The following is a 15,748-nucleotide window of genomic DNA, read 5'->3' as shown; positions in this document are numbered from 1 at the left end:
CTCCTTTTTGTATAACAAATTCCGGTAAGAAAATGGAATATTTTAAATTAAAACCGAAAATTGTCAAGTCTTTTAGATTTAATCATGTGCTCAGACGTGGTTTGGTTAAAAATTGAAATATATATAAATAGATATTTTTAAAAATATTCAAATTCACAAACAAATTAAATTCTAGATATCATAAAATACAGGGTACCTTGTAAACTTAATTTTATTAAACCACCAAAAAAGCTGTTAAATATATTTTAATATGATTAAGCAGGAACTATAACTTAAAGTCAAACTATACGATCGTGATCCTAAGCAATTTTTATCTATTCACTAAGGTGTTCTTGAGCACATCAACAAGGTGTTCTTGAGCACATCAACATTTTCTAATGGTGATACTAAGAAGTCGAGCGAGTTTCTATCTAGTGATTATGGAAAGCACGAACTATAACTTTAAATCAAACGAGAAATTAATCATTTACTATTCGATTGTGAGCCTATGGAATTTTTATCCATTCACGAAGATGTTCTTGAGCACATCAACATTTTCCAATAATGACTTTCGCCATACTAGAAGTCGAGCGGGTTTCTATTTAGTGATTATGGAAAACACGAACTAAAACTTTAAATCAAACAAGAAATTAGTCATTTAGTATACGATTGTGATTCTATTGAATTTTTATCCATTCACGAAGGTGTTCTTGAGCACATCAACATTTTCTAATAGAGACTTTGGACATACTAAGAAGCCGAGCGATTTTCTATTTAGTGATTATTGAGAGCACTGTCTTTCAGACACTATTTCTCGCCACTAACTTTGCTTAAATGTGTAGAATCTTCTTGAAACGTCCAGTCTTTCTCATCGAAAATTATCTACGGTTGCAAAGCACTTTTCAAAATTTTGTTTCAATCAATATTCTCATCAACCGTGATACCGTAATTTAAAAATGCAGACGGATAGCGAATAACCATTATTACAAATGGTGGTATTTGACTTCTTGTGATCATTCTTATGTCTAATTTTCGTATTATCTCTTTATTAAGTAAATTCCACCATTTTGTTCTTTACGAATTGTCGAATTCAAACGTTTTTCTCATAAGAAAACACAATAATAGATAATTAATTGCTTTTATGTAGTTGAAACAGATTCTTAGTTTTGTTTAGCATATTTTTCTTTTTCAAACGTAACGGAAATCTTTCACTTTTTGGAACTTGTGAGAACTTTGCCCTAAGTTCGCTTTTGCGTATTTGTTACATTACCTATGTACTCAGCTGAGTACCCATTTGATTGCAGTTCCCTTTCGACTACCACTAAAACGTTTCATAACAATTAAAGTTTTAATATGATGTATTATAATTCGAGACATTAAAGACTTTTCCAGATTGAAGTGTTCGAGCTACTTAAAAAGTTTTGCATAATATATGTTATTGTCAGACTAGTTTGTTTGGATTCTATCGAAGACAAATAGGTGTTACACTTGTAGAGAATAAAATCAGGTATCCTCACGCGAATATTGAACATAATAATGTCTCCAGTTTTAAAAATTATAGTAGTATAAAATATGATGTTTTTCGATTGTATCATTATCTACATTCCGTTCATAAGTAACATAAATTAAGATAATTGTACTTATTTTAAATAACGAAATATTAACAAATGTCAACGTAACTATCAGTAATAAAATTTATTGATTTTTGTAAAAGAATATTAATTCAGCAATCAGTTTTTCATAAATCTATGCTAATAACATCGACAAAGGTAGATTATGTTACAGCTTTATTTTTTATTAATATACCATATTGTACATTAGCAAACGTCAAAATATCCAAATAAGTTGTTGTAATCGTAACTATTGACGACTATTATTGTCCAGTGCTCAACGTTACTTATAAAATAGAAAATGTTATACATAATTAAAAACAAAATTAAATATGTTTTATAATGAAAATACGAAATTTGTTCATATAAATTTACTTCAATGTTTTGGTATTATGTTAAATAAGTAATCCATTATCAAGGTTTGAATTTTTATTGCGATAGAACTGCCCGTTCTAGCACAACTTGGTTCAATATGTACGTTATACTTGTATTGTTCTGGTGTTCCATCAATAGATTGTTGAGAGTGCAGACTTCCTAAACAAATTGCGCGTTGTTCAGGGGTTTCATTTTCAATGGGTCCTGCATACTGAAATTTATTAAACGAACTATATTTTATATAGTGTTTCATTTTAAAAGTGTTTAGTTTGACGCACTTGAAACAATAGTATTTTGTTCTGGTCATTCTTTTTTTCAAAGTGTATTGATTTTTATAGTATGCTGTTCTGGTGTTTCATTAGCTCTAATTATTAATAGCCGATTTCTCTTGTTTTCAATATACATATTGTCAATAAGTGTCTTGCTTTTTTATCTTTTTCAATTTTATTAAGTTTATTGTGTTGTTCTGAAGTTTTATAAGCTCTGGTGATTGCTAGCGGAATTCTCTCACTTTCTAACGTTCATTTCTTTGTTAATTAGTTGAAATCTACTTTATATATTCCTTTATATATCTTATCGGAGCTCTTTTTCTAGCCCTGGTCATATTTATATTTTTTAATAATAATATGTAAATAAAAATTTCAATGTTTATAATAAAAAAATATGATGTCTTACTCTTAGATGTTTGCAAAAAGTTTTCTCTGAATACTATTCCAAACCCTTTAAGTCTTAAAATAGCCTTAATATTTATTGCATTAATTAGTTGAAAATTACATAAAACAATGTCAATGAATGGAACTATGTGTATAAAACAAAAGTTCTAATTAACTATTAATTTGATAAACTTTATTATTACAAAATTAAGAATTATAAACAATAAGCTTTTTGTTAGGGCTTCTCCTTACTAAATCACTAATAAAGTACTGTTCCGTTCTATTTTTTTGAGCAAATTTCTTGAATAGAGAGAAAATAATACTAGAAAATATTAAAAAAAAAAAATTAAAACATTTTCTCTACAAGTTTTAAAAGAATTTTTTATGAAATAGATTAAATACAATTTAGTTGAATAAAAAGAACAAATTAGAAAAGACTAAATAAACTCAGTGTTTATAAAGTCTTTGTACGTCAAGCTTAGAAGTATAGTAAAAGTTAAACTTTGAATAAAAATATTTAGAAAAATAAAAACTAAATAAAAGAAACTTTGTTTTAGTCTTTATTTACTATGCTTAGTTGCAAAATTTGGTAGCAAAAGATGAGACCTCTATGGTTTTACAGTTTGCACATGTTGGTAAGCTTTGAATTCTCTATTATTTGAGTTTTAGTGAAATAAATAAAACTCTAAAATAAATTTAAGGAATTTTTCTGAATACATAATAAATTGAATTAAAATTTAATTTCATTAAATTATACATATTAACAATACTTTCATGTAGCACATATGAAGATGCATGAAATACCTGAAAGTTATATAGTACATATTGTTAGTGATTGTATTATCAAAAGTTATTTAAGTATAATCCTACATTTACTGAAACTTAATATTGTGTGTATATTTTTTAGGATTAAAATTAACATATTCCTGCTTATTATTTATATTTGGAATATTATATTAAATTTATAAAAAAATAAAAATAAAAATATAAATAAACAATTTATATGTATTAGGGTGGTCCTGAAAGACTTTTGTTTCTGAATCGATTAGCTATATCATTTTCTAATACCTTAGTGGAATGGAAATAGATGTCGAAAAAATAATGAAAAAAATTGACTTTTGTCGCCACACTCTTCAAACCAGGAAACTTATATACATCTAATAGAATTAATGTTCATCAGCTATGTAGTTTATCAAAAACAGGAAGTTTAATAAAAAAAATGACAATACTTAAAGCTTGATTTAGTACTTTAGGATTAAAGACTACTTTATCGTAACACAATACTTACTCTTTTTAAATGATGAAATGCAGGTAGCGCAAGAATTGTAGTACTTACTTTCTGACTCCGACGCCACGCCCTGATGATATTAAATCATTATATTTCTGTTTTTAAACTTGAATTTGAAACTATTTTCGAATACATTCTTGAGTGTATAAAAGTTTTGTAAAATTTATTGAAAAAACATTCAAAATATATGAAAAATTATTATTTTTGATAGCTCATATCTCTTAAGCTTAATACAGTACCCTAAAATATATAGTCGATTTATATTTTAATACTAAAAAATAATTACAAAATTACAGTGTTGTCTGTTCTTTCCTACTGTCGAATCTAAGTTTCCTACTTTCAAGTTTGTTAAGGCTCGCTTTAAGCCTCGCTTTTTTTTAAATTTTTTTTTGTTCACTTCTATTTTCTTTCCACTAAAGAACTAGAAAATGGTATAACCAATCTGATCAGCAAAAATTTTTTTTTTAAACTGAACAAATGCACAGATGTTAATATTAATTTATATTTATTTATTATTAATTAATATTATAAATTATATTAGTTGACAAAAGTTGGCTGTTATTCAAAGATTAGAAGCAAATTTAATTAGATTATTCCTTATTCAATATTCTGTGTGACGAAAGAAGATATTTATTTATTTTAATATCAGTCATACTTGTGGTAGAACTAATATTATAACTTTAAGTCGCATATGGATTTAATTTTGAAAAATGAGAATTATCAATAATTTGGTTGCTTTTTTATAACATTTTCACTGCACTCTTTTCCATTTATTTAAATAATCAAGTTTGATTCAGCATAATTAAATATTTTTAGTTTGAAATTGTTATTCTATTATTCCACTGAACTTATTTTAACTAAATCATACTTTTCGTTGCAAGATTACATTAGTTGGATGAAGATCTAGTGTCAGAATAGTCAACTGAATTGTAGTTGTACCAGTAGGATATGTCACTCTTCATGAATTTGTACGCATATATAATTTTAGCTGGAGGCATGTAGTATTTTTCGCTTTTGGGTTTAAACGTGATGAGTTGACTAAGTGAGCATACAGCGAAATGTCAGTAACTTTGCCCTCAGTCCTTTTCGATGTTTAACTAAGATGGTCCTCTCACATATTTCCAAAGTACTTTGAAGAAGGATTGGATCTTGATATATAATTTCTTTAAGTTAACTGAGCAGTGATTCTATCTCAATTTGAGAGATTATTAGTAACTGAACTATGAGTCTAATCCTTTTCGATGTTTAACTGAGATGGTCTTCTCACATATTTCCAAAGTACTTTGAAGTAGGATTGGATCTTGATATATAATTTCTTTAAGTTAACTGAGCAGTGATTCTATCTCAATTTGAGAGATTATTAGTAACTGAACTATGAGTCTAATCCTTTTCGATGTTTAACTGAGATGGTCTTCTCACATATTTCCAAAGTACTTTGAAGTAGGATTGGATCTTGATATATAATTTCTTTAAGTTAACTGAGCAGTGATTCTATCTCAATTTGAGAGATTATTAGTAACTGAACTATGAGTCTAATCCATTTCGATGTTTAACTGAGATGGTCTTCTCACATATTTTCAAAGTACTTTGAAGTACGATTGGATCTTGATATATAATTTCTTTAAGTTAACTGAGCAGTGATTCTATCTCAATTTGAGGAATTCTTAGTAACTGAACTATGAGTCTAAGAATATTAGCTTAAAATTATAATAAAAAAAAATTCTACTATATCTTATGACAAATATATATACGTATAAAATTTACATTAAGTGAGTTTGATTTGATCGAAAAATAATTGGACATTTTACCACCTTTTATCAACTTTAAATGCTAATTATTTTAAAGCTATTTTAGTGGTTGAGAATGAGTTTGTCTAACTTTTTTATGAATTAAGCAGATAAAATATATATTTAATATAAAAATAAAGAATGTGACTAGTAAAACAGTATTTAAAATTTTTTAAATTTTTTTATAGCAAAGTGCTTTAGAAAACTGAGACATATGCAAAAATCAATTTTATAACGAAAGAATGTATTTATAAATTTACATTAATTGAAATAACTTTGATTTAATTTATATTAAATATTTATTTAAAATAATTAAATAATTGTTCCTAATTTATAATTGCTGTTGGCTGATAAAGAAAAGCTATGCTTCCTTTTTTTTATTTTTTTTCACTGTCGTTATTACAAAATAATTATTTTCAAATAAAAACTTATGTAGTTTTTTATTATATATTTTTTGTTATCTAAAAGAATTACCTTTTTTCTTATGTATAATAATTACAATAGAATATTATATTTAAAAACGTCACTTATTTATATTGTTTTCCATTAAAATGAATAAATTTCAAAAAGCTACATTATTAACAATTTATTATAATTGCTTTAAACCTACACCTACACTTTTAATATATTATTATATATTGTATACGGAAGAACTAACAAAAGTTTACTTAGTAGGGTAAGCTAAATAATTTTTGACAAATTAAAAAATGCTAATTAATTTAATAATTTTGATGTGTTATGACAAGCCGTCAAAATGAAAGTTAAGAAAAAAAGTCGGTGCAAATCCCATCGCCATCGTAGCAAGAGCTTCGGACGAAGTCTGAACTTCGGCATAACCTTAAGAAGATGATGAAAATGCACTATCACTTGTGACTAACTCGAAGTGGTTTAAGTGATCTCAGGGTGAACATTTTTCTGTAAAGATTAAATCTTGGGAAAGTTGCCCAATACCTTTTAATTTAAAATTGATGAAGACCTAACATAGATAAAGGAATTTTTTGTTGATTAAGTGGGCTTAAATTTGCAAACTAATTCCGTACTTAGGGATTGAAAAAATTCGTCCAGCACCATATTTCCTGGATTTAGCGATATGATTTGTGGTTATTTAAAAAAATAATTGATAAGAAAAGATCTTTGCCAATAATAAAAAGATTATTTGTGGAGATGAACTAAAAATTGTAAACCTAAAAAATTCGATATTAAGCACTATTTTAGAAAGTGGATCTATATCGACTACAAAAATGCATTAAAGTTAACAGAGATAATATTGAAAAAATGAAAAATTATGAAGATTAAAATTGACAAATTAAAATTATTATTTATTACAATCTTTTTTGTAACCAACTAAGTGAACTTTTGCTATTACAAAAACTAACCAAGAAAACATTTTTAAGTAAATATTTAAACCAAATTTCTATAAAAAAAATTTCTAGTAAAAAAATCTAAATTTAAAGAATCTATCTTTGTTGAATTTAAGAAAATCAATGGAGTTAAAAAATTTTTAACTCTATTTTTAGCAAGATTAGTGTCAACATTAAGTAGCAGCACTTATTATTATTATATTTCATTATTGAAAAAATTTATTTCTTAAGTGCTACTAATGGCATTTGACAGGTCTTAATGGTCGTTGACATATTCAATCGATAATTCAACATTGTATATGTATATATATCAGTTGCTAACTTAGGGCAACATTATTAAAATTCAATTAAATATGAGATGTCGACAATTGAATTTATCAATTTAGCTTATAATAATTACAAGGACAAATGTCCTGCCGAATTAATGGCTCCAAATTGGCGCTTGAATATTTTCACTCATATTTCTTTAATAAAAATAAACAAAATTCCGAAACCACTAAAGAATGAAATAACCTTGTGAAATATATGTTAACTACTATGTTATTTCGAGGCATTAGTAGAATAGATAATTTTATTTTTTTAACCTCACTTTCAAGCCATTTGCTGCGATTTTGAAACATGTGTCCATTGAATAATATAATCAAATATTAACAATAATAGATAATATAAATAAAAAAGTCTTTGGAAACTTTTTTTTTGTATTCTTATTAGTCATTCTTCCTATTAGTCATAAATAGTCTTCTAAAAGTTCTAAATACAGAAATAAAAAAGAATTTTCTTGCACAGTGATATTTTCTGTTAAATAAAATAATATATTATTAAAAGATGGTAATAAATTAAAGATATACGTATAAAATTTTTATTATACATATTTATATTAAAGTTTGCCTACTTCAAGAGATCTTATCAATAGTTTAATTTACTTTTCATAAATATTAGGCAAATTAACATTATCATTTCCTTAATTACTTCAATTATTTTAATTATTTTCAAATTAATTAAAATTATATATGTTTATTTTTTTTCCAGATTTTGTGTGTCATTCTTAAAAACGTTTGTTAAAGAAACCGTTTTAAAAAAGTATATTTCGGTTCTTTTGGTGTATAAGTATGATTTTTCTAAAAACTGAAAAGGGGATACATCCTTTGCTCTTGTTTTATCGTCTAATCCTAAATGAACTTTTTTCTTTTGTTATATTACGGGGCTGTTTATGGAAAAACTTTTACTATCTAATGTGATAAATGTTAATCTATGTATTTATAAGTATCGATACCGTACTATCGCTAGTAGTCCGAAAACTACATTTATTTATTATCGGGACGCTCTACATGCCCCAGATAGAGGCTATGGGTCCCACCACATCTTAATCGTCCTAATCGTGAATCGTTTGTAAAAGAATCATCCAATCATTGTTCTCAATTTAATCGTCCAATAAATCTATTCATCCAAACGTCGTTTAATCGTGCTAATCGTCCGGGAATATATGGAAACCGAATATAGGTATATATGTATATACTTACTGTGAAATATAACGGCAATTAATTACTTAAAAAACCCGACTGAAAATTATCGAATGAGAATGTAGAAAGGATTTTATAAAAATCCTTTCTTTATTTTTAGATAAAATAAATTTTAAATGATAAATTTTTGTTTTTTTTTTATTTAACAATTCCAGATACTTTGCATACAGAATATACAATTATCATTAACACGTTTCAATATCTATTTTGATTGTGTTCGAGTGTCGTTCAATAATAAGTTATATAGAGGGGCTATTTAACAATAATTTCTTTTGAATGTATTAAATTGCATAAATGTAATAAACAAAAAAGATGGCTTTAAACAGTTTTATTAACAATTTTTCACTATTTTCAGAAAAAATTGTATTCTTTTGTTTCTAGATGGTCTCATTAAATTTTTTTATAAGTTTTCTTAGTGGGTAGTCTGTAGTCCATTGAATAGGAGGTTTAAGCGTTTTAAAACACTTTTTAGGACACTTTTTAGGACACTTTTTTTATGTAAAAATCGTTATGTATAATGCATAACTTGTTATATAGAAATATAAATGGTAGAATTTTGTTGTACGTTAATTTGAACATTCTGTGGTTTGGTACATTGGGTATTCGTTATATTGGATGTTTATGTACTAGGCGTCTATATTGTCTAAACTTTGGCAAAATTTTTATGTTAGAAAATGTATTAGAATTATGTTTAAATTTTGTTTTCAAACAAAAATTTGTATGTGTTAGTGAAAAAGTGAAATGAAAAATCATGGCCAAGTTTAAACAATATAGATACTGATTTATTATATTAAAAAAAAACAAAGCCAATGGAACTATGATATATAGTTATTGATTATTAAGGTTTTATATTGACGTTTCAAAAAAATTTTTTTTAAACATGTATATATATTATTATATATTATGTTGAGGCTAGTTGAGTCAGTGTACCTGAGCACTTTTACTCTCTATTAACTGCGAGGTTTCTTCAAAACCCCTCTTTGCGCCTTGACTAGATTATTGTTTATCACTTTATCAGACTAAGCAATAATTGACCTCTGCATACCTCCCCGAGGAGCCTGTAACAATCCTGAGTTTTAATAATGCAGTGTTGGTAAGTCTGTCAGATTTCGCAAATAGTTTCAGGGCTCCATCCTTTATGTATTTTTTGATGGGATTTGTGCAATTTCTATCTGGTGAATAGTAGTGTTTGAAGCTTTGCTAAACGCTACACAACCATATAGAAGTGACGGACGAATTATTTGGTTATATATTATATATGTCAATAAATAACAATTTTTTCAAGAATTATCAAATATTTTTCTCAGTCATTAAGTTTAAAAAAATTTAAGTTTACACTTTACAAGCTTACGAAAATGTCCTATATGAAAATCCAGTCGGGATTATTTAAGATGGCACGTATAACGAATTTTGTATATTTTTAAATTTTAGTAAAAATGTTAAAATACTTTTTTGGGGTAACCTTAGCATAATTTATATACTAGTGAGTACCTTCAAAGGAATGATTATGAAAAATGGTACATATCACCTTTAGTAAATATAATTATATATGAAAAAGCACGTATGTTATATTTATCTAAGTTTTAGTTGAGCGGCCAAAGGAGTTACCTTTGATGTCATATATGCAAATTATATATGTAAATGTTGTAATATAAAAATATATACCCATTCAATAAGAGTGCTTTCTGTAAATTCGTTAGTACTGTAAATGCTATAATATATAGTTATGTTAGATTGTATATATGCAAGTGTGCAGTTTGTTTAAATGTGTTGTTATTATAAAAATTTTTACTTTAAACAAAATTTTAACCATACTTTAAAAATTTACTCTTTGGCATGTTTTATCAAAAATGTTCTTATTTTAAAACATGTTATTTAATTGTTACTGTTTTTTATTTTTTTTTTTTTGGTTTGTTTTTTGTAAATAATAAAATATTTCCTATCGAAATTAATGCTCGTGTGATTTAAATAACTTTAAAAGTTTTATAAAATATAAATTCGATTAAAAAACTGTTTTAAATTCAGTGTCATTAAAAGGAGATCGCTAAGAAGATAATTATTTATTGCAAAGGTAAATATATCACATTATATATTTTAACTTTTTAATTAAATTAATTATGTTAAATTTTAGTTATTTTTGAAATGTTAACTTTCAAAAAATACCCAATCAAATTAATTTAAATATGTTATAATTTTTTTATTTAAAAAATATCTTTAAGTGTGAAATTAATCCAACCACCTAATTATTTCAATTTCAAGCAATTCATAGTTTTAATTTAATTAAATTTTACCTTAAATTTTTATATTCTTTAATTAATTTTGAAATTAGTCACATAGTATCAAAAAGCATGTAGATTCCCAAGTGTGTTGCTATTCATTAGTTTTTCTACTTGATTTTATTTGTAAAATTTTGGGTACTACATACCATGTATAATTTGACCATCAAGAGTGGAAAATTTTGTTTCAATATCTTCACAATCTCTTCCTTCTTCGCCTTGTGAAGAAAATGAATGCCCTTGATTATGAAGTTGCTGCTCTGACTCTTGATGAGCTTTAATACGTTGAATTAACATATCTTTTCTACCTTTGTCTCTTAAGCCAAGTGCTTTCAAATAAGATCTTAATTCATTCACAGTTTTTTGTGTTGGGTCAAATTCTGTTCAAAGGTCAAATTAAAAGTGTAAATACATTTAATATAATTCGCATAGAAAATTATAAACGTTTTACTTGTTAGATCATTTATGTTAGCAGTCAAATTAGCTTTAGTAGCATTTGTACTCTTATTGATTCTAGCACTTGCAACTTTTTTAGTTTCCACGTTATTGATAGTTGAATCCACGGTTTTTTCATTTTGTGTAAAGCCTTTAAACAAAGTAAAAGTAAAAAAGGATGAAATGTAAAAAATGAAGGAGTTAAAAAATAAATAAAATTATATATACAAAATATATACTATAAAAGAAAACAAATTTCTTTAATATATGTATATAAACAAATAGATGAAATGGAATATGTAGCATAAGTTTTAGAAAGATAATATGTAGATGAATAAAAAGTTTGTTGTAAATTATAAAAATGGAGTACATTTAAATAATATAACATAAAACAATAAACATTTTGAAATATATAGTATAAAGTTTTAATAAAAATGGAACATATATAAAGCAGAATGATAATAATATTAAGAAAAACTTTATGTGTAACAGAATGAAAAACTGCGAATTCTATGTTTTAGATTTGTTTAAAAATCTTTAGATTTTTTAATTTAAATAATAATCTCCAAGAATCTAATAACAGAAATAACTAAAACTTTCATAAATGTATACACGATCAGTCAAAAAAAAGAAATTGCATGTTAAATATATATAATTTTTTTCTTAAATTACAATAACATGTAGTGTCCTTAAAGGATTAACAAAAACTTGTAAAACATCAATGCATGTTTTTAGATATTTACCCAAAGACATTCATATACTTATAGCAGGCTATTTTGAAGACCTCACATGTTTAGAATTATAAAATAGATATATAATGGTGTTTGCACGAAGCAAACGTACGTTTGATCAACTTTTGTGTGTTCCAACAAGATTATAACTAACCTGAAGAATATTAACGTCAACATGTTACTGTAAAACTAACACAAAGAGATCTAACGAATCGTGGTGAGGTTCTACAAATAAGCAACAATCATACGAAATTTAAACGAGAGAATGGAAATCGTGATGAGAGTAAAAAAGAACCAAATTGGTCAAAAACACAATTGGTAATTCAATATGTCCGTTCTGTAGGCTAGCTGACAAAGAAGTATCATAAGTGCTATATCATTAGTTTAAATTAAGAAATAAACAAGAAAGTCTTTTTTTAGTTAAAACAGTTTTTTTTGGGTAAATATCTTTATTGAACTATATATGGATTAATCAAAACAAATAGTACATACATGTAGGTGATAAGTTGCTAAACTTTGGCTGTAGGACTTAACGTTAGTTAAACTTCAAAATGTTATTGATCTAGTAAGACAGTGGTGCCCATCCCCTTTTGACAAAGGACCACTTTGATATTTTTGTTTTTAATAGGGACCACCCACAAAGTTTAAGAATAATAAACTGTGTGATTATTTTAATATACTTATTGTATCTCTGGTAAAATGTATAATGAATTGTGTAAGTAGAGAGGTACATTATATACGCTATAAAATGGGAATATTATTACTTCAAAAAATTGTATGCTTATTTTCTAATAAGTGACGTCTCAGTGGATAAACTACAATCTATGTTTTCATACCTGTTAAATTTGATTCACGGACCATTATTAACTATTACGCGAACAACCGGTTGGGAACCACGGTACTAGGAATATTCTGTTCAAATATATTATTTCATTTTCAGAAATTGTTTTCTAGATGTTCATGAGATTGTCAAATTATATTAAATTTTAGGAATAGTACTTGTTGTAATGATAAACTTAGGTACAGTCAAGGAACATTAAGATTTTCACAAAGATTACAAAAAAAGCATTTCATTAAAGAATTGTACAGAGTAAGGTTTTTCTTTTATAATATATTATCTAATAAATAGAGAGTGTCTTATATTAGAACAAGAGTAATTCACTATATTCACTATATATTACAAGAGTAATATATATTTGCTGTATCCAATATAAGTTATTATAAGTATACTTGATTTCTTATGTATTTTATGTTCTCCGTTTATTATATTTAATATTTTTACTATTACACTTTTTAATAGATTTTATTAAATTAAATTTTAAAATGTAAAATTTATATAATAAAAATGGATGTATATTGAAGTTCAGATTACTTGAACACCATGTTCTGTTAAATTACTTGTTAATGAAAAATGGTAAAAAAACAGCATCCATATGGCATTTTTTTTAAAAAAATAAAGTTTTGCATACAAAATAAATAAAAAGTTAACATTTGTATTCGGTTCGAAATATAAAAAAATTCAACGGATTGCTTTTAATATTAACTTTCAAGACAATTTAATTTAAGATACTAATTAAAAAAATAAATTAACTCGTTGCATTATTGCCAGTCCTTTTCAGAATTAAGGTGACATGCTCAGCTTTAAATTTAATATTGAAAATGAAATAAAATTGTAAATATAAAAAATTTGTATAAAAGAAATATTAATAGCAATATTAAAAAATACAAGCATCCTCATATTTGAATGTAGTGTACTAATTAGAAAATTATTAAATATTATACAGGGCTAAATAAGGGATTCTCAACCATTGCCTTATAATTTAATATTGGGTCTATATAAAATTTAACGTCGTAAATGAGCTTTTAAAATAAAATATATAAAAAAATAGCAAAATAATTACAAATACATCAGATTTATTACTCGTAGAACTTGGAATACATGTCATATAAATAAATGATGGTTTGAATAGAAGAATAATGGAGTTTTTTTTTAATAATCTCACATACGTAATCGAAAAACATAAAAACGCAAACACGTAGGAGGACTTAGAAGATGACTCTTTCCTTTCAGGAAAGATAAGAAACAGATAAAGATAATAATCGAATTCCATAAGATAATTAATAGCTCAAAATCTATTTATGACTTGCTTAATTTATTGGAATTAGCAACAACTATAATAAATAATATCGTATTATATATTATACCTTGGGAAAGGTTTTTATATGTTTATCAGTAAGTGATATAATCATTGTAAACTTTTAAGAGCATAGTATACAAATTTGGAAAAACACCTAAAAAATTCGGTAGTACTAAAAATATATTTTAAATAATGAATTGATTTTATATAAAATTCGAAATAATTTCGGAGATCTGGCACAATTTCCTTGCCACTCAAAAATAAAAACGTGTTTTTCTTGAAGACAGTTTTTTGAACTGATGAACATATTTTCGCAAGTTTTGTTGACCCGATTTTAATAAAATTAGACTCAACAGACTCAAAATTGATGAGGTAATATCCTATATCACACTTATTCTATTTTTAAAAAAGTTAATAGTGATATGCAATAATTTTCAAATTAATTAAGTAAGAATAGTCTATTAAGTTATAGATTAAATTTATCCCACTTAAAATGATATTAATTTCTGCAATAAAATATTTTTAAGCTAGATAATTCGTGAATAATTTTCTATAATATTTTGTATATTCTTTAGTACTGAAAATAGACCAGTATTTTATTTAATCGTCACTTATTTTTTAAGTAATGGACCATCTTTTGATTGTATGGTAGTTAGAAGGAAAACGTATCTTATATAATAAACTATATCAATTAAATCATAAAATGTTCCATATATTTGAAATAATATACATTTACTTTTAAAAAAGTGTATTAATTGGTAACAAAAGTGGTATTTCAAAAAACTGTGTTACTAAAATATGAAATAAGTTGGAAACATATGTATTACCGCATAACCGCATTAATTTCTGAAGGCTCAGTTCTTTGAACCTTTGTTCGATACCTTAAATTGTGGATACTCAGAAAACATATTCTTATGAATTTGTAGACGCCAACGATGGTATCATAAGCAAGACGTAAACTAATGGTCCTTTCATATTCTATTATGAAACTAATAATTTTTTTTTAGATCTATATCTTTGGTAATAATTTTTATGTACATGACTATTACACAAACACATTATTTCCAACGTTAAATTTTATCGAAAGCTTTCATTATTTGGTATATTTTATTTATATTTATATTTTTTATATACTATTAACATGTTTAAAATTATACTTAATAAATACATAGAATATATCATTTGCAGTATTAATAAGAAAAATACTTTTTTTTAAAGTGTACATTAAAAGTTTTTATTATCTTTTGTCGTCTATTCTAGATTTATCAAAAGAATTTTTCGTAAATAAAAAATGTGGTTTAAATGATTTTGTGATTGCGGTTTTGTTTAATTAACCTGCACGTAACATGTTAATTAAAAACGATAAATGAACTTGAAACAGTTTATTTCTTGGTAAATGAAAAATATTTAGTTTGTAAATTTTTTATTTACATAAAATTTTAAATTCATTAATCACTCTATAAAACATGACTCCTTTGATAAAAAAAAAAATTAAGGTCGGTTAAAAACTTTATTTGGGTGGACACTAAACGGTCTATAAGATAAATTGGCCAATTATGGTAAACTGGTTTTAATACCAAGTAATTAATTAAGAA

The 15,748-nt window shown here is 25.3% G+C and overlaps 1 protein-coding gene across 2 annotated transcripts in view; it reads right to left on the bottom strand.

Annotated features, from left to right (window-relative positions):
- LOC119673379 (calcium uniporter protein, mitochondrial) overlaps window positions 1-15,748 on the bottom strand; it is a 151,703-nt gene that overhangs the window by 11,302 nt on the left and 124,653 nt on the right. Inside the window, exons 3-4 of one of the 2 annotated variants that reach the window (XM_038084643.1) lie at window positions 11,301-11,435; window positions 10,999-11,229 (exon numbers count right to left, since the gene is read on the bottom strand). The exons of the other annotated variant lie outside the window; for it this stretch is intronic. Coding sequence (XP_037940571.1) covers window positions 10,999-11,229; window positions 11,301-11,435 — 366 coding nt within the window. The remainder of the gene's footprint in view (window positions 1-10,998; window positions 11,230-11,300; window positions 11,436-15,748) is intronic. 2 annotated transcript variants of the gene reach the window in all.

The sequence above is a fragment of the Teleopsis dalmanni genome, chromosome 1, assembly GCF_002237135.1.
Source record: "Teleopsis dalmanni isolate 2A chromosome 1, ASM223713v2, whole genome shotgun sequence".
NCBI lineage: Eukaryota > Metazoa > Arthropoda > Insecta > Diptera > Diopsidae > Teleopsis > Teleopsis dalmanni.
The sequence above is the reverse complement of the archived record's forward strand: the minus strand, read 5'-3'. Positions and strand labels throughout refer to the sequence as shown.